This window comes from Lynx rufus, unplaced genomic scaffold (genome assembly GCF_022079265.1).
Source record: "Lynx rufus isolate CCGP_SWC_20201006 ecotype Redwood Valley unplaced genomic scaffold, mLynRuf1.p SCAF_7, whole genome shotgun sequence".
NCBI classification, from domain to species: domain Eukaryota; kingdom Metazoa; phylum Chordata; class Mammalia; order Carnivora; family Felidae; genus Lynx; species Lynx rufus.
Genome location: NW_025814889.1, coordinates 24,123,243 through 24,148,344, shown reverse-complemented (window position 1 = coordinate 24,148,344; position 25,102 = coordinate 24,123,243). Strand labels below are relative to the sequence as shown.

The window sequence follows — 25,102 nt, the reverse complement described above, 5'->3', positions numbered from 1 at the left end:
TTTATAACACTTTTTTTCTGTTTCTTTTTCTTTTAAACTCTAGTGAAAGATCTCAGAGAAGGAAATCTGCATTGTCCAATGTCAACATTTTAGTAAGCTGCATAAACCAATGACTAGTCTCTTGACTACAGAAGGTTTCCATCGTATTTTATACTACTTCTAACAGCACATCGTCTTAAAAATTTATGGCTATTTGAATAGCAAAACCTTTGAGACATTCATTAAAGAGGGTTGCAGCCTCATAAAAAGAGATGAAATAATTATTAATAATTATTAATTAATGGTACATTTACTTCAGTTACTGTGTAGTTCCCAGAGATTTCTACTAGTAAATAAATCTGTTTGTTTACATACCTGTTTGGAAAAGATTGCCAAATCACATGCTTCGTTCTCTAAAACTGCCTTTGAGTCTCTATCATTCTTTGTCCTGATATTACAGGATTCCTCATGTTTTGTGGGATAGGAGTACAAATCATGGGTATTTGTTGCTACTTCTGTTGGTTTTGAAACAACCTTTTGACTTTGAAAAGAAGACATCCTGTCCTTCTGTAATTGCTGCTTTCTCTTGTAGCCCCGGTATTTGCTCTGAATGAACACTGCTGCTCTATCTTCCTCCTGGGCGTGCATGCTGGCTTGGGCTGGCCTCTCTCTGACCGACCCAGGCGTCAAATGGCTTCTCTGATGGCTGCACACTGGTGCATTCTGGGTAACTACACATGTCTTCTTTTCTTTTTCCTTGCTATCTCCATTTTGATGAACCGACCTTTGGCTAAGACTGGGTTCCAAACTTTTTGTTAAAGAAGGTTGCTTTGTCTCATTCTCCACCACCCAAAGTCCTGGGTAGCTTGGCCTTTCCGAGATGGCCTTCCTTTCTAGATATGCTACTTTTGATTCTTCAAAATTCCTTTCCTCTGCATACCTCTGGTAGTAATTCTGGAGCACAGTGTTCTCCTCCACTCTCCTTACCTTACTATTCTCTTCCAGGTCTTTGACGTATTTCTTCTTAGGCTGTCCTTCCGTCCAAGGGTCCCCCACCAGATACACTTCCTGCTTAGCCTCTTCTCCATACATGTTATTCATTTTTTTCTGAGTTTGATGTCCTCTGTTGTTACTTTCAACAGCAATCATGGCTTCCCCTTCAACTCTGAAAGTAGAAGTCTTCACTGCAGATGTACTTCCTTTATTATTTGGAGCTGGAATGACTGTTTCGTTAGTAGGGACCACATTTTCTGTCTGTTTCTTCACAAAAGATTCCCTGTGTAAAACATACTGCATCTGAATATATGATATTAAACTGGACCTTATTTACCTGTATAGTGTTGGGAGAACAGTAACAGGGGCAAAAAAACAAAAACAAACAAAAAAACCCAAAAAACAAAAAACAAAAAAACCTCCAAATAAAAACTTCTCAAGTCACGTTAATCAAATGTTTCCCACATGTTCTCTCTAGCAACAACTGTGGTAGCTGCTCTAATAATGATGAAACCAGTTTCAATTTAGAATGAGAACTATCCTAGCATATTTTCACTTAATGAGGCATCAAAACCCTAGGAATTTAATCACTTCAAAACATGTCTTTTTCTAAAGAAAGTACCTACGGGTGAGGAGAGGTTGTGGAAAATATATCAAAATTTGAGACTAGTAAGCAGGGTATGTTCACTAGGCTAATGTGCTGTATTTAATAAGCTCCTTCGAGCTCTGGTGATCACAGTAAATATGTTACAAAATTAAAGGGAAGCAGTGTCCTTGCTACGGTTCATGATCATATAATATGTTGACCAAAATTTCACAGTTGTTACTTTACCAATATCCTCCCAAAATGATTTTCCTTAAAGATAACATTTTCTCTAGTTTTTTTTTTTTAAGCCACATAAGCTTCTTTTTCACTTTTTTTTTCTTTTTTTTTTTTTTTTTCAACGTTTATTTATTTTTGGGACAGAGAGAGACAGAGCATGAACGGGGGAGGGGCAGAGAGAGAGGGAGACACAGAATCGGAAACAGGCTCCAGGCTCTGAGCCATCAGCCCAGAGCCTGACGCGGGGCTCGAACTCCCGGACCGCGAGATCGTGACCTGGCTGAAGTCGGACGCTTAACCGACTGCGCCACCCAGGCGCCCCAAGAACCCATAATTTTAACGAATGGTTATGCTAGTATTTTGAATACCTTCACAACACCCCCAGAGAATGTCTATACTAATCAAAGTATAATTAATGAGAAAAAGATAAGCAAACTACCACAGAGCTATAGTAATCAAAACAGAGTGGAATCTGCATAAAAACAAACTCACAGATCAATGGAACAGAATAGAGAGCCCAAAATAAACACACACATTTATGGCCAATTAATTCAGGACAGGAGAACCAAGAATATACAATGGGGGTGGAATAGTCTCTTCAATAAATGGTTTTGGGAAAATTAGACAGACACATGCAAAATAATTAAACCGGATTCCTATCTTACACTATATACAAAAATCAACTCAAAATGAATTTAAAGACTTGGACATAAGACCTGAAATCATAAAACTCTGAGGAGAAAATATAGGTGGCAAGCTCCTTGACTTTGGTTTGGCAATATTTTTGTTTTTGTTTTTTTGTTTTTTGGATTTGATACTGAAAGCAAAAGCAACAAAAGCAAAAATAAACTAGTGCGACTACGTAAAATGAAAAAGCTTCTGTACAGCAAAGGAAACCATCAATAAAATGAAAAGGCAACCTACGCAATGGGAGAAAATATTTGCAACTCACAGATGTGACAAAGGGTTAATATCCAAAAATATATGAAGAACTCATACTACTTAATAGCAAAACAATGAACAACCTAACTTAAAAATGGGCAGAGGATGTGAACAAGCATTTTTAAAGGAGATGAAAAAATGACTAACAGGTACATGAAAAGGGCCTCAACATTTGGAAATGCAAATCCAAACCATGATGAGGTATCACTTCACACCTGTTAGAATGGCTATCATCACAAAAGACAAGAGAAAACAAGCATTGGTGAAGATGTGAAGAAAAGAGAATCCTTATGTACTGAGAATGCTGTGTTGGTGGGAATGTAAATTGCTGCCAGTTTGGAAAATGATATGGAGGTTCCCCCAAAAACTAAAAATAGCACTACCATATGATCCAGCAATCCTACTTCTGGTTGTACATCCCCCTCCCCCCCAATCAAAAAACAAAGCAATGATCTCAAAGAGCTATCTGCACTTCAATGTTCATTGCAGTATCATTCGCAACAGTCAAGACACAGAAATAACCTAAGTGACCATTAAAGGATGAATGGATAAAGAAGATATGGTATACATATTCAACGGAGTATCATTCATCCACAAGAGAGAAGAAATCCTGCCATTTGTGACAACATGGAGGCAAGAAATCAGACCAAGGAAGACAAATACTGCATAGTATCACTTATGTGTGGAATCTGAAAAAGAAAAGAAAAAGTCAAACCCACACAAACGGACAGTTGTGGTTTTGAGGGGGAGGTAGAAGAAATAGGAGGGAGAGGCTGGAAAAAGGATACAGCCTTCCAGCCATTAGAGGAATAGGTAGGTCTGAGGATCTCATATAAAACATGGGACTACACATGGTTTTGTATAACTGAATTTTGCTAAAGGAGTAGAATTCAATGTTCTCACCAAAAAAGCACAAAAAGGAACTATGTAAGATGATGGACGTGGTAATGAATTAGATGGGGGAATCTTTCCACAATGCATATGCATATCAGATCATCATGATGCACACTTCAAATATCTTATAATTTTGTATGTTAATTACACATCAATAAAACTTAAATTTTTAAAAAGATGAGTAAGTTCTTGGGATCTAATATACAGCATGGTGATTGTTAACAGTACTGTATTATAGACTCAAGAGTTGCTAAGACAGGTGTTCTTAAATGTTGTCACCACACACATACACACACAGAGTTGTAATTATTGAGGTGATAAATGTGTTAACTAACTTCACTGTGGTAATTATTTCACAATATATATGTGTACCAAATCCTCATGTTGTACACCTGGAAGTCACACAGTGTTATAGGTCAACTGAATCCCAATAGATTTAAAAAAAAGACAAGGGTCCTGGGATTGGGGCTGGAATGATCTTCATTTCCCTGGAGACCACTCTTTCTTCTTTTGATCAATTCAAGCTTTACCACTGAGGCAAAATCTATATACTTTCTCTTCCCCTAATCCCTACCAAGATCTTCCATGCCCTACTGCACAATTTGCATATTTTTATAGCAGAGTTAACTTGTGTTATTAGAATCACATATTTATTGGTTATATTTCCTTCCCATGTTTCTATGGGTAATTTGAGGATCAGGATTTTGTCTCATCTATCTACATGTCTTCACAGCTTACCGTACAGCTTTATGTATAAATGCATTCAGGTGGATCTGCTAACAAGCACTTAGAAATATAGATATGGAGGCTGAAGAGAAGAAAGGGCAAAGTGTCATGCTTTGAAGATTGGATTCTGGCTTAGGAGTTACAGTATACTGATTATTAACACCATGGGAATGAACGAGAAAGCCCAGAGATGATATTCAGATGTGGAGGAGGATTTAAATATGGGGACGGGAGGAGGAGTTAGCAAAGGATACTCAGAATTAGGAGCAGAAATGCAGAGTGCAATCCAGCAGAAGCCTAGTAAGAAAAAAAACTATGGAAGGAAAGTGTGGTCATCAGTGTGAAATGCCAGTGAACTCCCAAATAGGATAAAGAACACAAGAGTGGCCACTGGGTGTTCACTGACATTTAATGCACTGGTATTAGGAGCCTGATTAGGTACAAGAAAGACTGTGAACTTTATTTTGACTTTACAGATTTGAAAAATGTATAATGTCAAAATGGTATAAAAATGAACATCAATATACCTTTTATTTTCAAAGTTTTTCTTGTAGTCAAATTGCTGATCATGAGTCTGAATAGTTGTTACTGCTGTGTTTTTTGTGTTAACAATTTCTTTCCTTTGTTTCCTGACTAGATGTCCTCTTGCAGCTGAAACATACAAGGTCCAGAGTAGCATTAATCAGAATAAAGAAAAAGCCATTACTTAAGTGAATAGAAACAAATTTTTTTTGACAGTCAATGTCAGGAAAATGAAATTAAAGAGCCCAAATAGGACAGGTTCATAAAAAATATTGTTCATTAACAAGATTCTTCTATAGCAAGAAAATAAGTAAAGTGCCTTTTGCATTAAGGACAGTACTGGGATGAAACTAAAATGAAAGAGATTAGCTAAGTTGTTGAAAAAGACAAACTGTATTCATTTGCTTAAATCTGCTAATAATTACGTCAGCTATTTACAGGAGAAAGCCCCTATTATTTAAGAATATGTTTTGGACTTTTTGGCCAATTATCCTTGGAACCAGATAGATTTCAGAATTCAGCTTTAAACTTTTTTATTTTATAAAGGTAATTCAGAGCAAATAACACATATCCTATAACATTCCCCATGTCAGGGCAGCATTCCATAATCAAAAATACAAATATTTCTCCAGAAAACCAATATTTTTACTAGGAGTGATGAAGGACTATAAATATTAGGTCATGTTTCACTGCCAGATGAGTTGTGAAAAACCGTTTCTTCAGTGTTTTATAAATTGTGAAACTGTGGATAAAGAATCTGATCCCAAATTTTAGGGATTTGCATTTTGATGCTGCAGGGAGAAGTTAAGGGCTTTAAAATCCCCGAAGAGATGAGCCCTTACGATTTGACAGACCCGAGACTGGAACAGGAATCTCTCAAATGTTAGACAGCTATTCTGTCCACCATGTCAGTGCTCCTCAGAAGGCAGGCTGCAGATCATAGTGGATCATAAAATGGATTAGTGGGCCAAATCTAGCATCTAAAAATGAAGTGGAATAAGCCAGAACAGAAAATATCAGAGTGCATTGCATGTAGTATGTGTGCATATCAGGTTACACGGGAGAATATAGTTTTTACTATGGAAGTCCACTCAACACGTTGTGGAAGATGCTTTACTGAACCATACCAGGTTCTAAATTTAGTTTCTTATTGAAAAATGGAAAGTGAAATCTAAAGTCTATTGATACATTTTAATAAAAATGTGTAAAGTATTATTATAAATATTATTTACCTACAGTTAATAGAAAGAAATGGATGCCCTTTAACATAATGAGATTTAATCAAGTGGTCAAACATTGTGGCAAGTGTAACCTTTGGAATAAAATAGGAAAAGTGTTATTGTCCAATGAATTATAATAATATGATTCCTGAGATCTGTAACTAATTTAATCACTTGTATCTTGCACAAGAGGTCAATTGTATTTCATTGATGCTTGACAGAAAATTTAAAAATTAAATTATTTTATTTAAAACAAAACATTCAAATATTAAAAGTGCCAATCGCTAAAGCAATCAGATTTAGATTTAGTATAGAGAAAGCATCAACGTAACCGAGTCTGGAATTAAATACAAAAGCTACATAAGAATGGGGGTTTGAATATAAGATTAGATGTCCATATCTGAACATAACATTAAGTTTTGTTACACGGTGAGACCATCTGAGTGATTACCTGACTGTATTATTATAGCACTCTCTTTTCTTTTCTCCTGTATTTTTTGGTACCTCCTTGAATCCAAGAATCCTCTGACACAGGCTTGAATCAAAATAAGCTTGTCAATGGCTTCCTTTCGCATTAAATTTAACTGTTCCACATGATAATATTTAAGGAACACCTTGAAAGAGTGAAAATAAAATACATATAAAACTAGGGCACACCAATGCGAAATAGTCATACGCTATGAAGAACAGATTATATTCTAAATCTTTTTCAGATTTTGGAAATCACTATCTTCTGCTTGTTTGGCCTGGATTTTGCTACATTTTACATTTGTATTCTTGAAGAAAACCTCTCTTTGAGAACAAATATTGTTTAGCAATCATACTGTTATTTGCAGCCAGTTAACTAGGTTTTGTTGACTGGGCCAATAAGAATGGAGGATGGTCAGCTCTTGTATCAAAGTTTTAGCAACATCTACTGTGAACAAAGCTAGATTTTTATGTTTTCAAAAAGACAACTGTATTTTTCAAATTAAAAAGTCTTACAAATCTAGCTGTAAGATAGAGGACACTTACAGCTATAGCAATTCACTCATCAAATGTTTATTGACACCTGCTGTATGTACTCATCTGCTGAGGATACAAAGGTAAATAAGGCAGGGCACCGTCCTTCAGGGCCTCTCATGTTGTCAGTGGAGGGACTGAGGCAGCGAGATGGCCCCAGACAGAACAACATTCCTGCTAGACTCAGTGGCCCCCACGGAGAAAGGAGGACTGACTTTCAATCATTCTAAAATCGAAATGAATTGAAGAAACGGAGGGGCCTGCAGGCCTGGAGTTATTCTCATTTAAGAGTTTTCAACCTCCCCCAGGAAATAGGAAGACGTTTTTTTTTCTTTTAATGGATACATTTACTAATAAAAGTCACCTAAAAGAAAGTTTATTGAATCCACCAAGAAAGTCACTTAAATTCAAATTTAACAGCTGAGTCATAAGAACTGGTAACACTGAAAGTAGAACCCTCTTTGCAGCTCCATGGCTTGAAAGCTTGGCACCACAGGCAGGTTAGCATTACAGGGTTTGACGGAATTTAGTTTTAATTTCTATGGGACTCTGGACGCTAATTTATTTAGTCCATTCTACTGTTGACAATTCATTTAAAATTCAGTCTGTTCAAAAAGGTCATCTTTTTTATTACTTTTTTTTTTGTGCAGCATTCGAAATGTTTCTGTATTGAATAATTTTATTCATCTTAATGAGTTGGAAAAGGTGAAGTGGAAAAATACAAACAGATTTAAAATGCTACTTAAATACCATGTAGGACTGGAACTGCAAAAGGCCCTTTTTACGAGTTAAAACTCCATTTGAAGTTAGGCATGTGTTTCAGACCATAAATCGTGAGATTTCAGCCTGACAAAATTCATCTTTGTGATCATCTAAAAGAAAATGGTATAAATAAGATACACATCTTTTTTAGTGCTCAGAATTTCGCCTTGCTAACTACTGAAGTAAATATGGATTACTGAATATGTAAGACACTCGGTCTAAGATAAATATTTTTTAAAATCCCTTAAATTGTTAAGGAGTAGCTTCTTCTGTAAACATGAAAATTCTCTCCCATATCTTCCACCCCTAGACACGACTAATGTAGATGTTTGTTTCAGTCAATATGGCTGACAGTGGTTATTCTTGAAGGGTCAGTCTCTGAGGACTTTTCTTTAGATTGACTCTTTTCTCAATCCTCCCCCCAATGATATATTCAGTGTACCCCTAAGGCCTGGTACCCTCTTTATTTCCTTATCCCCATTTTGTAATGCTTTGAGGCTATCTGAGGAGCCTAATGCATCCTTTCTCCAAGCAGCCACCTATCTTACTTCCATACGCAAAATCTGTTATGATTTTTTTTCTTCATTCTCTAAGTGATTAAATAAGCTAAAATCTCTCCGGTCTCAAGTCTAATACATAAACACCGTGATAGCCAAACACTTATAGCAAGTCTACTAACAATGGTGAATATTTTGCTCCAGATAAATTTGAAGTTTATAACAGAAGCAGATTTGAGAATTAGGAAAAAAATATTAGGATCCTGTTCAGATCATTATGATTTTCTACAGAATATATTCTGTATATATTATATGATATTAATATATATTAACACATTCTGAATATTTATAGACTATATTTGTGGTGATAAAAAAGAGAATATATCTCAGTATGTTTCTAATACTACTTGAAATGAAATTTACTCACTCTAAATTTCATCTTTTTTTTTGGATAAATCTTCAAGAGAAACTTTTCTTGAATTTCTTAAAAGAAACCTTTATGACAACAAAGTGTTTAATTCTGCTGAAGAAGAAAACCTTTATGAATTTGTCAACTTAATTCCCTAGTTTAAGCTAGAGCTTCTGTAACATAAAAAAGCCATAATATTTTCAAGCACTGGAAAATGTTATAATTTTCAGTAAATCCAACACATTTACAATTATTATTTGTCCTTGAAAATTACATGCAAACATTACTTTTGTTTTTCCAAGAGCCCAGTTATCCAGACCAGCTTTTTCCAAAATGGTGGCACAGGTGTCAGGGCTCACTGGGGGTTCTTCATTCCACTTGTAGCAGAGAACATGGTACCTTCGAGTGGGAGAAAGTGCTGGTTAGTATTTCATAAAGTTTCCATGCCTCAGTAGCCTGGTGGATACTTGACAGTTCTGTGCAGGGAAGAAAGAGATTCCCAGACTCAATGCACAGGACCCTTCTCAGAACCCTAAAGTAGACTGACACAAATCCAGACCAATTCGTTTGTATAGATTTGAGCATTGTTTTCTCAGTTTAGTGATTACTTTTCAACACTGATCACTGAAATCTCCCACAAAAACTCCATCACTAAAAAAGAAAAAAAAGTTAGTGGGGTATTTTAAGAGGAGCAGCATTTTTCTGGGTGCTAAAAGCAGAAGGATTGCAGTGGCAAGAAGCAGAGGGAAATATTTCATTTTTTCACCTTCACAAACACATTGGAAGCTGATCTTAAAATTGGATGAAGGAGTTTAATTCTCTGCAAACTTCCTACTACTGTGTACACACCATCGAGCACTGTCCTTTGAGGTATACTTTGCGTCCCACTGGAGGTTTTCTCTATTGGTTTAATACATCAGTAATTGAGGGGAAGAAGTGAGTTAAGGGGTTAATGCAGGAGAGAACTGAAACAGGCCACCAGGTGAATTACAGAAAGAAAAACCAGTTGACCATGGTCAACAATCTTGTGCAGTTTTCTAGGGTTTCCAACACGCCCTTATTTAATTTCTTGGTGCAGGATTAACCTGCTGATCCAGAGGAAACAAAGCATCAAGTTTTGGTAGGTTTTGAATTTCAAAACAGAGGCCATGTGTGTGGAAGAGTGAGGTGGCATGGTCAGGAGAGCTGAGTTCTGATCCTAGAGACTAATTACCCGTGCAAACATGGACACATCACGGAATCTCTGTAAATGTCAGTTTCTTCATCTAAAAATGAGCCTGTAGATAAAACCTCTAAAAAGAACACATTCCAGCTCCACCAAGTTTCATCCTTGATAAACATGCAGATGAACTCTTTTCTGTTAGGCTCTTTGGAGAATCCTGGCCTAGAATGGTCTAGAAAGAAGTGATGGTCATAGCTTTTGTCATCTGTGCAAATAACCTCAGGGAGTGCCCGTTAACGTCCCCTCATCCTTTAGGCCTGCCGACTTGAGGACTAAACTTGCTTGTGGACACGTTGTGACTGAGGAGCTACTCTACCCTTCCAGCCCACCAACTATCTCCTGGTTTTACTTCTTTCCAGATCCAGCCAGGATCTCGTGGCTCGTCATATGAGCAACCCTTCTTCTCATGCTCCCTCTCTTGGTCTTTTGTCGCACATGGTCTGCAAACATCCAAACCTGGACCAGCCAATCATTGTTCTCTGCCCTCCTGTCAGGCCTTGGAGATCTGCCAGAGAAAAATCATTCACAGCACGCTCCCCATGACCTTGTGGCTTCCTGAGTCAGCCGAGTCCACAAGGACACCAAGAATCCTGATTGGTGTCCACAACTACTTTCCTCACTCAATCCTCACAACTGTTTCATCTCTCCTGTCCTGTTCAAATCTCCCACCTGCCCCTGCCCTCCGCGCTGCTCTCAGCAGATAAATGTGTCTTCTATTTTACCAGGGGCCACGAGATGCAAGCTCTACTGGCTTCCTCCTCAGTTACAGATCTGTTTGTCCATTATCAATTCTTCCCTTCTCCTTCAGAGGAGATATCCACTCTCCCACTGCCTGTGTTCTAGAGGTCATCTCTTCCTCCTCTCCTTTTTCAAGCCCTTTTCTCTCTTCTGGTGCCTTCCATTTAGTTCAAGACAAACCCTCTAAGTATGTCTCACCTGAAACGATTCTCTGTAGCCCACCCGCTTCACAGAGAAGTTGAAAGATTGCTTAAAATAATTGTCTCCATTTCTCTACTTCCCATTAATCAGAAGCTCCTGGAATCTGATTTAATCACATAGTAATAAGGACTCTTATTTAATCACATAAAGATCTTTTAGTGATGAACTCTAAAGGGATGTCTTCCATCATAATCCTAAGTGTTCTTTTCTGCATTTGCTATTGTTGACCCTTTTCTCTGTCTTGAGTATCCCCACATTTGCATCCCACCTTGCCTCCCTGCTTCTCCCCATCCCCCCAACAGTCTACCTGACATGCCTCATATTTAGACGTTCTGCTCAAATGCAAGTGTTCTCCAATGTCCCATTTCTTTCTGAGCTCTCTCCACAGGGGTCTCATCTACATGCAGAATGGATGATTCCTAAATCTTCATCTGTGGCCCTCTTTACACAAACTTTGAACACATCACTTCTGACTGTCTGCTTCGCTCCCCCACCTGGTTATCTCACAGACACTCCAATTCATCACCTTTCCTTTCCTCTGCTAGTTCCTACCTCTGAGAATGATGTCACTATTTTTTTCAAAGGTGATAAAAATCTGTGTGTCATCCTAGATTCTTCCCTATTCTCCACTCAGTGTATCCAACAAGCTTAAGAATCTCTCTGAGGGGCGCCTGGGTGGCGCAGTCGGTTAAGCGTCCGACTTCAGCCAGGTCACGATCTCACGGTCTGTGAGTTCGAGCCCCGCGTCGGGCTCTGGGCTGATGGCTCGGAGCCTGGAGCCTGTTTCCGATTCTGTGTCTCCCTCTCTCTCTGCCCCTCCCCCGTTCATGCTCTGTCTCTGTCTGTCCCAAAAATAAATAAAAACGTTGAAAAAAAATTAAAAAAAAAAAAGAATCTCTCTGAAATCCATTTCTTTCTCTCTATTCCTACAGGCATTGCCTTGAACTTACTTATCATCACTTCTCAACTTGACTTCCATAATTGCCTTCCAACTGGTTATGTCTGTTCTCACTCCCCCTCCCCCAGGTCTGTCTGAATTGTCTTAATAAGATGAAAATCTGATCAGGTCCTTTTCCGACTTGGAAGGCTCTGAGAAAACCCAAGCTCTAAGCCGTGATGGCAAAAACAGGTGCTTTCAAAGGCCAGGCACATAACATAGGTAAGTTGGAGAGCAGTGGAAATGTAGGAAATGCAAAGGTCACACCTGCCAAAAAGCAGTCATTTAAAATTAGGTGACATGTATGAAGACCAGCATGAGAGCTCCCTCCTTCCTCTGTATCCCTGCCTGCCTTCCCAGTCTTACCTTCTGCTATTTTCCGTGGACAGCCTGAGCTCTGGTAATAAAAATTATTTAAAATTATGCCAGAAGGCCAGGTTTGCTCATGCCTCTATGCCTTTGTATGAGACTTCCAAGTCGGGAAAGGACATGATCAGATTTTCATCTTATTAAGTGTTGTGTTATTTGTATGTGTTATTCTCTCTGTCTGTATGTCCTTGATCCTCCCTGCTCGTTCCTTTAAGGAAGATCGACTCTTCCAATATTCTAGAAACTCTTTCTCATGCATCTTCAATGAAGAGACTAACTGGGCTGACATTCTCCTCCCCTGTGTTAGCTGCACTGACTGCTGTCCACACACACCCGGAGCTCGTGGATGCTAGTTCTCAGGGGTGTCCCCATGGGCTCCTGCTCCTGCCGGGAGAGCTGTGTCTGCTGCCAGACCTGTGTCTGCCAGCTGCGCTTGAGGTGACAGGATTCAAAACCATATGATGCAAACTGATGAAATATGAGTGAGGAAAGCCAGAGAGTTGTTTCTACACAACTGCATCAAATGCTTTGGTAAGACTTCAGAAAGAAGTGGTCTAAAGCTATTACAAAGGGTTGAGGAGAATCTTAAGAATCAAGAAATAGCCCTGTGATTGTTTCACAAGTTACGTTCAACTTCCTGCTTCACCTCAAGAAACATTAACTAGAAATCGCAAGTAAGGGATTATTGGTAACTCATGTAAGGAAGAGTCACTACGGGGTGCTTGGGTAGCTTGGTCGGTTAAGTGTCTGGCTCTCGATTTTGGCTCTGATCATGATCGCAGGGTTAGGAGATGGAGCTCCACATGGGGCTCGGTGCTGACAGCACGGAGCGTGCTTGGGATTCTCTCTTTCTCTGCCCCTCCTCTGCTTGTGTTCTCTCTCTCTCTCAAAATAAATAAATACACTTAAAAAAAAGAGTCAATAAAGTCCAATTCATGGAACTTTTATTCAAAGAAAAAAACTGAGCCTGTATCAAAAGGCTGAAAAACGAATAGATGTTCATGTTCCAAGTTAAAATATGATATTTATAGTATATATTTATATATGACTTTTATGATTCTCTGCTTTATCTGAATTTCTACTATAATCAAAGAAGTCTTCCCCTTTCCTCCTCACTTCTACCTTCTCTATGTCATGCTTTCAGAGTGCCCTGTGTATACTTTTATTAAAAATACCCACTACTCTTTCATTCGCTTCATAAATATTTACAGAGTGCCTACTATGTGCCAGGCACCTTTGTAAGTGCTGGGGATGCAGCGGTGAACACAGTACCCTTGTCCCTGGAGTTTACATTACATTGTATGATAACGTATTTAGGTCCTTGTTTCCACAGCTAGTCTGTGAGTTTAACATCAGAAGCTCTTTCATTGTTCTTTGGATCTTTAATCTTTGGAATAAGATTTGGGTTAATCTTTTTTTCAAGGACTAGAACATAGTGGGTGCTTAATTAAATGTCTGCTGAAGGTCTAATGACCTGCCTCTGGGACTTGCTGTGGAAATAAACATGTAGGTAGACCAGTTGCACTGGGAAAGCCCCCAGACTCTTGCTTTGCTGCATCCCTTGTTTTAAAGACTTGCTTTAAAGGCAACATACTGGCTGCTGCTTTGTTTTTTATGGACTAGCTTCATTACTTATGCTGTGGGATTCAAGACCACGGCATTGTAGGTAATAAGCAATTTTGGGAGCTTGGGGCTGAGGCAAGAATAATGAAAATAATATAGCTAATACGTATTGATGACATTTGGGTCTATCAATAAACTTCATATATATTATTTAATTTAATGCTCATAACCATATACAGAGTAGATACAATTGTCATCCCTATTTGCAGATAAGAAAGACTGAGGCTTAAAGCTTATAGAAGTTACTCGAAGTAACTTTGAACAAAGTCACACATTTAGATGTGACAGAATTGGGGTTTGAACTTGGGCTTTCTGATTTCAAAGCATGTGTACTTACCTACTTCACTATACTACTGTCTTCAATACGTTCTGGTTGAATTAGAGTTCTGGTAGCCAAACCATTGTGTATAGGTGCCTAGTGGAAAAATGGAGCTCACTATGGTAGCTTCTTAGTATAAGAGTTCATTTGAAATAGCTACAGCAAAAACCCTGTGCAAAGTAATTCCATATTGCGTCTCTTCTTGTAAGATTATTTCTTTGTCACAAAACAGAAGAGTTTATCTACAACGGAACAAAGAATCTGATGAATTTTGCATCATACAAGAAGGGTTGGTCAAAGGCTAAGACAGGACAGAGGAGAATTATGTAGTCCTATTTACACCTCCACAGGGCCTTTGCAAATTGTTCTGTCTCCTAAGAATCTCTGCCAATTTAGATGAAAGCTTTCAAATTAGTGACAGAGAAAAGGTTTAGTCTTTTATTTCTGGGACTTCCTGTATTTAGAACAGCTATTCACATAGTCTCTGTATACTGAGTTTTTTTTTCTTCCTCATTTATCATGCAGTAATTTGCTATTTTATATAGCATGGGACTTTGAAATACATTTATAAATTTAATCTCACTTCTGACCTGCCAAATAAGCGACTTTCAACTGTAATATTGTCAAAAAGTAGGTTTAGTCCTCCTTACTGTCCATATTGTAAAACCATGGAGAACTGAAATGGTAAGTTCACTATGTCATTCAAGGCTCTCTGCACATAATTTTTAACCTGATCAGTTTTCCCATCTTATCTTCTGTCAATTTCTGTCACTTCACTAACACCTACTGTGCTAATCCCGGCAAATCCAACCAAGTCCCTCTAGCTTTTGACATGCCAAACAGTACAGTGAGAAAGACCTTTCCTGTCTTTTCCACAAACTGTACCTACCATCAGATTCCAGTTTGAACCTTCTTTCCTAATATTCTCTCTTATCAGCCCTCCTGGACATAAATTTATCTCTTCTGACCTCTTGCACTGTGTATACCATTCACTTGGATCTTGGTACTTATTACCCTGCATTGCTTATTAACTTTCCATGCCTGTGACTTTGAAAATTTTAACTGGGAGTGTCAATTCTTGAAGGTTTAAGACAGTTTTAAAATGTGGTGCCCTCTGCAATGCTTAGCACAGTACTTTGCATATAAAGAAAAGGTCACTGAAATTCCATGGTAGTTATAGTAATATTATACTAATATTGTTTATTTAATTAAAAAAATTTTAATGTTTACTTATTATTTTTGAGAGACAGAGAGACAGAGCATGAACAGGGGAGGGGCAGAGAGAGAGAGAGAGGGAGAAACAGAATCCGAAGCAGGCTCCAGGCTCTGAGCTGTCAGCACAGAGCCTGACGCAGGGCTCTAACCGTGAGATTATGACCTGAGCTGAGGTCAGATGTTTAACTGACTGAACCACTCAGGTGCCCCAAAATGTATTTCTTAAAAAACAAGCTAGGCAGTAATTACTTACTGAATTCCTGAATTCTTTCACTTGACCTTAGCCAAAAGACTGAGAAATGATACCTGAATTCTTTTAAACATTTTTTAAAAAATACCTTTCGTTTCTCTGCCAGTGGGTCAAAAGGGTGAGGGGAGGCAAAAACTACTACAGATTGCTGAAAAAATGAAAAGTTGCAAAAATAATTAGGATTCTCATTTTATTTAGTAAGGGTCTTTTGGTTACCCCAAGTGAAAGAATGCTTGACACAAGGTAAGAAATTTTGTTTTGTTTTGTTTTGTTTTGGGGGGAGGGAGTTAGAAATTTTGTTTTGTTCTTAATCCTAATTTATACACTCTGAAAAAGGCCAGAGAATGTTAGTTTTTTTTTTTTTTTCTTTTTCCAACGTTTATTTATTTTTGGGACAGAGAGAGACAGAGCATGAACGGGGGAGGGGCAGAGAGAGAGGGAGACACAGAATCGGAAACAGGCTCCAGGCTCTGAGCCATCAGCCCAGAGCCCGACGCGGGGCTCGAACTCACGGACCGCGAGATCGTGACCTGGCTGAAGTCGGATGCTTAACCGACTGCGCCACCCAGGCGCCCCGAGAATGTTAGGTTTTACCTGAAAATTGCTAGGTTTTACCTCAAATGCTAGGTTTTACCTGAAAATGGTAATACTGTTGAAAATTGAAGCTTCAAAGTTAATAGGTAATAGTAATCACAGAATTGATAAATATCAGAAACATGAGCATTTAAAATATTAAATATATAAGGAATATATTGAACCTCTATATCACTATAAATATATTACTTAATAAAATATATTTAATGTATAGCTTAATTCATTTTACATTAATCTCAAATATTAAAAAGGACCTCATCCTTAATTGAGTCTTTATGTCTTCTAAATCACTGTTAGAGATAATGTCTCATTTGATCCTTATAACAATTCCACTAGGCAGTCTTGGCAGATTTATTAAATGAGCAAAATCGTTCTGAATAGGCCAGGTTTTCTCGATCTCGGCACTGTTAACATTTTAGGATGGATAATTATTTGCTGTGGGGGGCTCTCCTGTGGATGGTAGGATGCTTAACAGCATCTTTGGATTTTATGCACTAGATGCCAACAACAACCCTCAATCCCACCAGTTGTGACAAACAAAATGTCTCCAGACATTGACAAATGTTCTTTGAAGAGCAAAATTTCTCCCCGTTGAGAATCACTGGTACAGCCCAATGGTCACCCAACCCAGAACCTCTAACTGCTCAGTACAGAAGCTTAGGCCTTTCAATCATACTGCCCATGACATTTATCCCATGTGACCACACAGGATCTCCCAGGTGACAACAGGAAACTCCCAGCCCCAGTTACCTTTTCTTTCAGTACAACATCTTTTGCAAAAAACAAAATGCCTCCCTCCTAGAACACCTAAGTCATTCTCTTCCCTATTTTGCTTCCTATAATTCTTATGAATTTCTCTATAAACTGTACATAGAAACTTGAAAAGAATTCCACATACCGCTTTATAAAGTTAGCAAAAAGTATCCGATGTGAGTACCCCAGCCTTCGAATTCTTGCTGTTTCCAGAATTCCTGTGTAGCGAAGCTGTAGGAGAACTTTCTCTCTGTCGTATTTTCTTGCCTGACGGTCATTATTTGGTTTGATGCACCGGACAAAATGAGGTTGGCCCACCATCATTTTAGATAACAAATCCATCAGAGAATACTATAATATGGAACAAAAATAAATTTCCCAGTGTAGCATATAAAAATTTAGAAGGTTGCAGGTATTTCTTTTTACTATAAGAAAAAACGCTGAGGGGCGCCTGGGTGGCGCAGTCGGTTAAGCGTCCGACTTCAGCCAGGTCACGATCTCGCGGTCCGCGAGTTCGAGCCCCGCGTCAGGCTCTGGGCTGATGGCTCGGAGCCTGGAGCCTGTTTCCGATTCTGTGTCTCCCTCTCTCTCTGCCCCTCCCCCGTTCATGCTCTGTCTCTCTCTGTCCCAAAAATAAATAAACGTTGAAAAAAAAAAAAACAAAACAAAAAAACGCTGAAACCTGGATGTTATACATGTTCACATGAATTCACAGTCAATGGAGGAATATGCATATTAATGAAAATTTTATTTATAGCATATTTTTAAAAATCTGTATTTACTCAAAAATGTAGAGGCAATAACTTGGAACTTAGCCATTAAAAGGTTTCATGTACATTCTTAAAGCAACTTTAATGAATAGATAAAATTCCTTTTGGTATAGTTTATTTGTTAGTAATTATATCCTCTTAGGGAAGCTTGCTGACATACAGTATTTAGGCATACAACTTAATTTCCTCCTTATACCATTAATTTCCTTATTCAACTCTTTCTTTATAGAAAGTATGAAAGTAAACCCATCAATGCCTATCAGAATCATCTCCTAGTTTAAAATAAAGAATGAGAGGGGTGCCTGGGTGGCTGAGTCGGTTGAGCGTCCAACTTTGGTTTGGGTTATAATCTCACAGTTTGTGGGTTTGAGCCCCACACTGGGCTCTGTGCTGACAGCTCGGAGCCTGGAGCTTGCTTCGGATTCTATGTCTCCCTCTCTCTCTGCCCCTCCCCTGTTCACATTCTGTCTCTGTCTCAAAAACAAATAAACATTAAAAAAATTTTTAAATAAGGAATGAGAAGTTAAAGCAGTTTAATATATAGGACATAGGGAGTTACAAAAATAAGCAAATTCATTTAAGTACTCTAATCTGCTCAAGTTCGATAATTTTCTTATTTATTTTAGAATTTTCAAAGTCACACAGATATAAAAATTGTGTTTTCAGCAATACCTTGTTACAATGGTAGCCAATTACTGGACAACTGAGCATAACATATCAGGATAATCATAGTCCAATTAAAAGTGGAATCTCAGACAGTGAGTATGTTAAAGCCAGCATTGCAATTTATTGGCAAGGTAATGAATGTATGAACACAGGCAGCTGTTGTCAGTTGGATTTCTTTTAGTGTTGGAAATACACAAGCCTAGGGTTATAAAATACCCTGGTGCAAACCAAATACCGGAATTGCACACTGGCAAAGCCTTGGCTTGGCATGGCTTCTTCTTGGGCACTGAAACTCCTATGTGATCCTCAAACAGCTGAGGTTACCACTTTGGAGCCCTTTTCCACTACATTTGTATGTGAGGCATCACGCAAACATCTGCCAGGCACTGGGGATACAAAGGTGATATATCTGTCACTGGCATTCTGAGCAAGAGCTTGCTACAATTTAAATATTGGTTTTTCTTAGGGACCAAGGCACGGTATTACGCTATATTCCTTCTCCACAGAATGAAAAATTACTTTAAAAATATGTTATATACTATACGGAATTATCTTCTATCACTTTTCACTTCAGCCTGAGGATTAAACGATTTTATGAACGAATGGCTTAAGCAGACACACGGTGTTTGATGTCAACAACAGTGGAATGAGAATGGTCTTGGATAACTCACTTAAAAAAAGAAAATAATCTGTCTGTACATATGCTTGGTAATTCAGCTGTGCTGTAGTTCTCATGTAAGGTGAATGGACCAGCTGCAAATGTGAGATATTGAGCATATATGTACATATAAATGTGTGTGTGTGAGCAGATGCTACTCAAAGATGATTAAGCACACACTGTCTGTGAGGAGTTTAGGACTTGAAAATATCTAATAAAACTACCCAGTTATTTTATTTTATTAAAAAAAATTTTTTTTTAACGTTTATTTATTTTTGAGACAGAGAGAGACAGAGCATGAACAGGGGAGGAGCAGAGAGAGAGGAAGACACAGAATCTGAAACAGGCTCCAGGCTCTGAGCTGTCAGCACAGAGCCCGACATGGGGCTCGAACTCACGGACCGTGAGATCATGACCCAAGCCGAAGTCGGACGATTAACCGACCAAGCCACCCAGGCGCCCCAACTACCCAGTTATTTTAAAAAATACTTCATGATTCTGTTAGAAAACTGGATTTATTCACCAAACACTTACAGTAAATTTAACCCAATTTCCTCCCCTTCCCCTCCTGTCTTAAATTATACTATTAATAATTTCCAATTTTCAGTTGGCATTTTCTTCCTTTTCTTTGGCTGATTCATATGATTTTATCAAAAGAGATAAATAAGAATTGAAACCAATAATGAGGGCAGAATTATCTAGAATTGTTCAGAACACAGAGGAAGAAAAGGACTCCCTGTCCTTCTCTTCTCCCATATTGTCTAAGGAAGAAAGGCCACCTTGATCCAATACAGTGACTGACTTTCTTGGCATGTTACTGTGTTTCCCTGGTGTCCCTACTCCTTGCCCCATGATTATACCAGTTCTATTTTTCTTTTGAGGTTTTCATCTCGTCTATGTGCAGGGAGACATGGAATGGACCTGGATGCTCAGGCTTGCCCCATCTGTCCACCCTAAGATCATCTAGGAATGGGAAGGAGAATTGGTAGCTATCATAGCATTGAATTAAAAATGCTGTCAGGTTTTATTCTAGTAGAGATGCATTTGGTTCTTTGGACAAATTTTTTTTTTTCAACGTTTATTTATTTTTGCGACAGAGAGAGACAGAGCATGAACGGGGGAGGGCCAGAGAGAGAGGGAGACACAGAATGGGAAACAGGCTCCAGGCTCTGAGCCATCAGCCCAGAGCCCGACGCGGGGCTCGAACTCACGGACCGCGAGATCGTGACCTGGCTGAAGTCGGACGCTTAACCGACTGCGCCACCCAGGCGCCCCTCTTTGGACAAATTTTAACCAAGGTATACAAACCTCCATTACGGTGGACTTAGTATGCAATCATTTTATAGGTAAAATATCAAAGCAAACCAATCCATAGGTTTTTGACAGTATTCTCACCTATATTCTGTATCTAACAAATAGTAAATGGAATGTAATGAGAATTTTATTTTGCGAATAGCACTCTGATATTTGTTACTAGTTTTTGATCTGTAAGTCTCATTTAAAACAAATAACATTCTTAAGCACAACACAGCATAATTTAATATCTTACTCTAAAATATGATGCAACTGTTTGTGTTTTCATGTTGGTTGTCTCTATGGCGTGACGTGTGGCTTCTCCAGTTTCACCCTACAGAGACCAAGAAAGACAGTGACGCTTCGTTATCTATTGTACTTTATCATCCACAGGGAGCACGTGGAATTTCCTTTGGGTTATCACAGGCTATGCATTCAAATACATAAAATAACAAAATGTTAATATTTTTACTGTAGGGTGATTGTTTCATCAGCTGCATTGGAATTTTAATTGGTCTTGTATAGAATGTGACTATCTCGGACCTTCACTAATATACTTTGAGTTGCTCCTAGCGTAATGTTAAAATGAGCTATAAAAGAAGAGTTAGGAATATATCATAAATGCATGATTATTTTAGCGGCTAGCAGTAATATGAACATAACTGCTTAAGCAGAAAAGAAAGATCAAAAAGGAAAAACTAAGGAAAATGATGCTTACTTTTGGGAGCACACAAACATTGCCATTGTAAAGGTTATATTCTTAGACTCACTGTCATGCAAAATGCATTTTCTTACCTTTGTCAAGTTGATCGTTTTTTCTGAGGTCCTCATTTGATAGTTTATTATATTTTTAGTTTTAGAATGTGGCAGATTACCTATGGGAATATGGATAAAATTAATATACTTAATGGCTGGAAGACTTCCCCCATTTACTTAAGTATTAAAATAAACATTGTTGATCCCACAATATTCACCCTTGGTAAAGTATTTACGAGAAATTAAGGGATAAAGTAATATTGCATAAACATTTGTAACAAATTTTAAATTCAGAAAAAAACCCTCCAGCTTGGAGATTAGAAAAAGTACAGGTGAGTGTTGGATTTCTTTTAATTGCTACAGGATATGGTGTGATTCTGACAGAAGGGACAATTTAATTTGTGTGTGTGTGTGTGTGTGTGTGTGTGTGTGTGGGTGTGTGCATATGTGTGTGTTAAATGGCATCTGAGATTTTCTTAAACACAAAGGTAAACTTTACAAGGGGCCTTAACAATCATATAGATTATTAAGTCATGAAGTTGTTATAAGAAAATCACGAATGGTTGAGAGCAATGGATATGTTCAGTCTAACATTCAGAAATCAGTGCACGGCGCAGGTGCTACTTAAGCATGCACAATCCAAGGCCGTGAGAATACTCTGGAGTAGTGAAAAATTATGGCCATGGGAGCCAGGAAGACCTGGATTTGAATACCAGCTGTGGTACTTAAATTGTGTTTCTCGTGAATCACTTACTTTGTCTCTGAGTTGCATCTTGAAACTACATAATGGGGATAATGCTGTCTCGGCTGCCTCACAGAATGTTGATGACACGTGGAAGTATGCCTGGCACATGGTGGGTGGCTGGAAATGTTAGTTCATCTTCTCTCCTGTACCACCCCCCACCAAGCACAATACACCAACCCACAGTCCAAGAGTTCGTCATCCCAATAGCAATGTTCAAATCTGTCCCCAGAATTCAGTATCACTTCAGAAAGATTATTTCTTTTCACTCTCATTCTTTTAAGTGAGAAACAGAGGCTACACATTTTTGACAAATCTTTCACTTTCTTCGTGGTGGCAAAAGGCTGGCTCTGAGGTGATGATGTGGGATGGGACCCTGCCTGGGATGCGGCTGGCAGTGCCTCTGCTGTGCGGTCTTCCCCCCTCCCTCGTCATCAGGAGAAGTGCTACAACGGGTGTGTGTGCCCGCCTTCATGATGGGCTGCACACCCTTCAGATGTGAAACTTCCGCAGACAGCAGAATGGATAGAGACAGTAACGCATGATCTTCGGAGGGGCAGCTGTGGAATTTCATTTGTTCTTTTTTTTTTAAGGGAAAGTTTGAGGAAAAATATTACCAAAATTACTACCGGCTTGAAGACTGCTTGGGAGCATAGTAAGTATACAAAGGACTAGTAGCACATTAATTAGAATAGATCCATTTATGGGGTGCCTGGGTGGCTCAGTGGGTTAAGCATCCAACTTCAGTTGGGGTCATGGTCTCATGGTTCGTGGGGTTGGGCCTTGCATGGGGCACTGTGCTGACGGCTCAGAGCCTGGAGCCTGCTTCAGATTCTGTGTCTCCCTCTCTCTCTGCCCTTCCCCTGATCTCGCTCTGTCTCTCTCTCTCTCAAAAATAAATAAACGTTAAAAAACAATTAAAAAAAAGAATAGACCCATTACTTAATAGATACCATTACTTAATATTAGCCAAATTAGAACTAAAACTTTAAATTTCTCTGAAAACTAAAAAACAAGAGGAAATTTACTAAGGGATTAATAATTTCAATGTAAAAAATTATACACTAGTCATCAAATTCTTTAACAAAAAAATAAATGAAAGCCTTTTAAAAATCCATCAGTGCATATCAACGGAACTAAAATTAGCATAGATCTTAATTTCAGAAAATATATCCAATTTGCCTTTATAGTTGCCCTGATAAACCTGTAATAAATCAAGCTAGAGATGTGAGCTGCAAGGAATTGTGGTACATTTCCCCCCAATAATGGCTGAGCTGTATTTCATAGTTAAAGTCATACATGTAAAGGGCCATAGTTATTTTAGAATCTTGGAGACATCATAACATAGGATTGAAATACCCAGACTTTTAAGCCCACTTCTAAGACTTCCCAGAGGAGTTACACTGGGAAAGCTGCTCAACATTTCTAAGACTCAGTGTCTCATCTATAAAAGTAGTTCGTTCTGAAGTGTTGCTATTAGGAGTTAATGAAAGTACTCAGTACAATGTCTAGCACACTGCAATTTCTAAACAAATTTTATGTATTATTATTGTTGTCATCATTATTATTATGTTTGCATATCTAGGTGAATATGAAACCCAAATGCCTCTGATAGCTTTGAGATTCTGAGTCAATGAAACATCTTTGATTTTGAAGTTCTCATCTCCCTAGCCAAAGAGACATGGTTCTGATGATATTCAGAAGACAAAACATAGTATTGAAAACCTGGTTGCATATTTTATAAGGATGAAAAAAAATGAGATTAGATGCACAGATGCAGTTGGTGGATACAGAAAGAGATGACTGACTGAAGGGGTGCCTGGGTGGCTCAGTTGACTGAGCATCCAACTTCAGCTCAGATCTCATGGCTCATGAGTTTGAGCCCTGCATTGGTCTCTGTGCTTACAGCTCAGAGCCTGGAGCCTGCTTTGGATTCTTGTCTCTGTCTCTCTCTGCCCTTCCTCTGCTCATTGTCTGTCTCTATCTCTGTCTCTCTATCAAAAATAAATAAACGTTAAAAAAACCTGAAGATGTTTTGCTTCTGGGCATGATAAAATAACACAGCCTGCATTAACTTAAATAACTAAAAAAAACATACAAAATACATCAGCAATAGTTTTTCTTCCCTTTCATTTTTATTGTAAAATTTATGTAACATAAAATTTAGCTTCTTAATCATTTTTAAGTGTACAGTTCAGTAGCATACCTTCATAATATTATGCAACAATCACCACCATCCATCTCCATAACTTTTTTTATCTTGTAAAACTGAAATTTTATACCCATTAAATACCAACTCCCCATTGCCTCTACCTCCAACCCCTGGCAACCACCATTCTGCTGTCTCTATGATTTTGACTGCTCTAAGTAGCTTATATAAAAAGACTCATACCATATTTGTCAACGTATAACAGTGTTTCAATACTGTGGATGAAGCAGTCCAGGACATTGATCCCTCAGCAAGGGGAAACAAATGAGGTGAGCCCTATGATTACTCCAGCTTTCTGTCTACGAGGTTTTATGCTGTAATGCAAGGGGGGGAATCCAGGTGAAGAGTATGGAAAATAACAGATGTAACAATAGAAAACAAACAGCAAATGGTGGAGTCAAACCCAACCATATCAATAATCACATTAAATATAAATGGTATGATCACCTCAATTAAAAGGCAGAGATTGTAGGCATTTAAAAAAGGAAGGTCCAACTACATGCTGTCTAAAAAAAAAAGTTTAAATATAAACACAAAACTAAGTTGAAGTTGAAAGTATAAAAAAAGATATACCATTCAACCACTAGTCATGAGAAAGCTGGAGTCTCCATATTAATATCAGGCAAAGTAGATTTCCGAGCAAAGAATATTACCAAGGATAAAAAGGGACATTTAATAATAAATATAGGGGTCCACTGATCAAGAAGATATAATCATTCTAAATGTTTATATGTCCAATAAAAGATCTGAAAAATACATGAAACAAAACCTGATAGGAATGAAAGAAAAAATAGATAAATTGACAATTACAATCAGATATTTCAAAACTCCTCTTTCAAGAACTGGTAGAACCAGGAGAGAGACAACCAGTAGGGATACAGAAGATTTGAGCATTGACCAATACTATCAACCAAGCTGACCTAACTGACATTTATATAACTCTCCATCCAACACAGTGGACTACACATTATTTTCAAGTATAAATGAAATGTAAAACAAGATATACCATCTTCTGGGC

The 25,102-nt window shown here is 38.2% G+C and overlaps 1 protein-coding gene across 1 annotated transcript in view; it reads right to left on the bottom strand.

Annotated features, from left to right (window-relative positions):
- Positions 1 to 25,102, bottom strand: part of MYO3A (myosin IIIA) — a 226,806-nt gene that overhangs the window by 38,923 nt on the left and 162,781 nt on the right. Inside the window, exons 22-28 of the mRNA XM_047066241.1 lie at positions 21,173 to 21,252; positions 20,634 to 20,711; positions 17,136 to 17,341; positions 9,057 to 9,168; positions 6,551 to 6,713; positions 4,885 to 5,008; positions 355 to 1,255 (exon numbers count right to left, since the gene is read on the bottom strand). Of these exons, the coding sequence (XP_046922197.1) occupies positions 355 to 1,255; positions 4,885 to 5,008; positions 6,551 to 6,713; positions 9,057 to 9,168; positions 17,136 to 17,341; positions 20,634 to 20,711; positions 21,173 to 21,252 (1,664 nt within the window). The remainder of the gene's footprint in view (positions 1 to 354; positions 1,256 to 4,884; positions 5,009 to 6,550; positions 6,714 to 9,056; positions 9,169 to 17,135; positions 17,342 to 20,633; positions 20,712 to 21,172; positions 21,253 to 25,102) is intronic.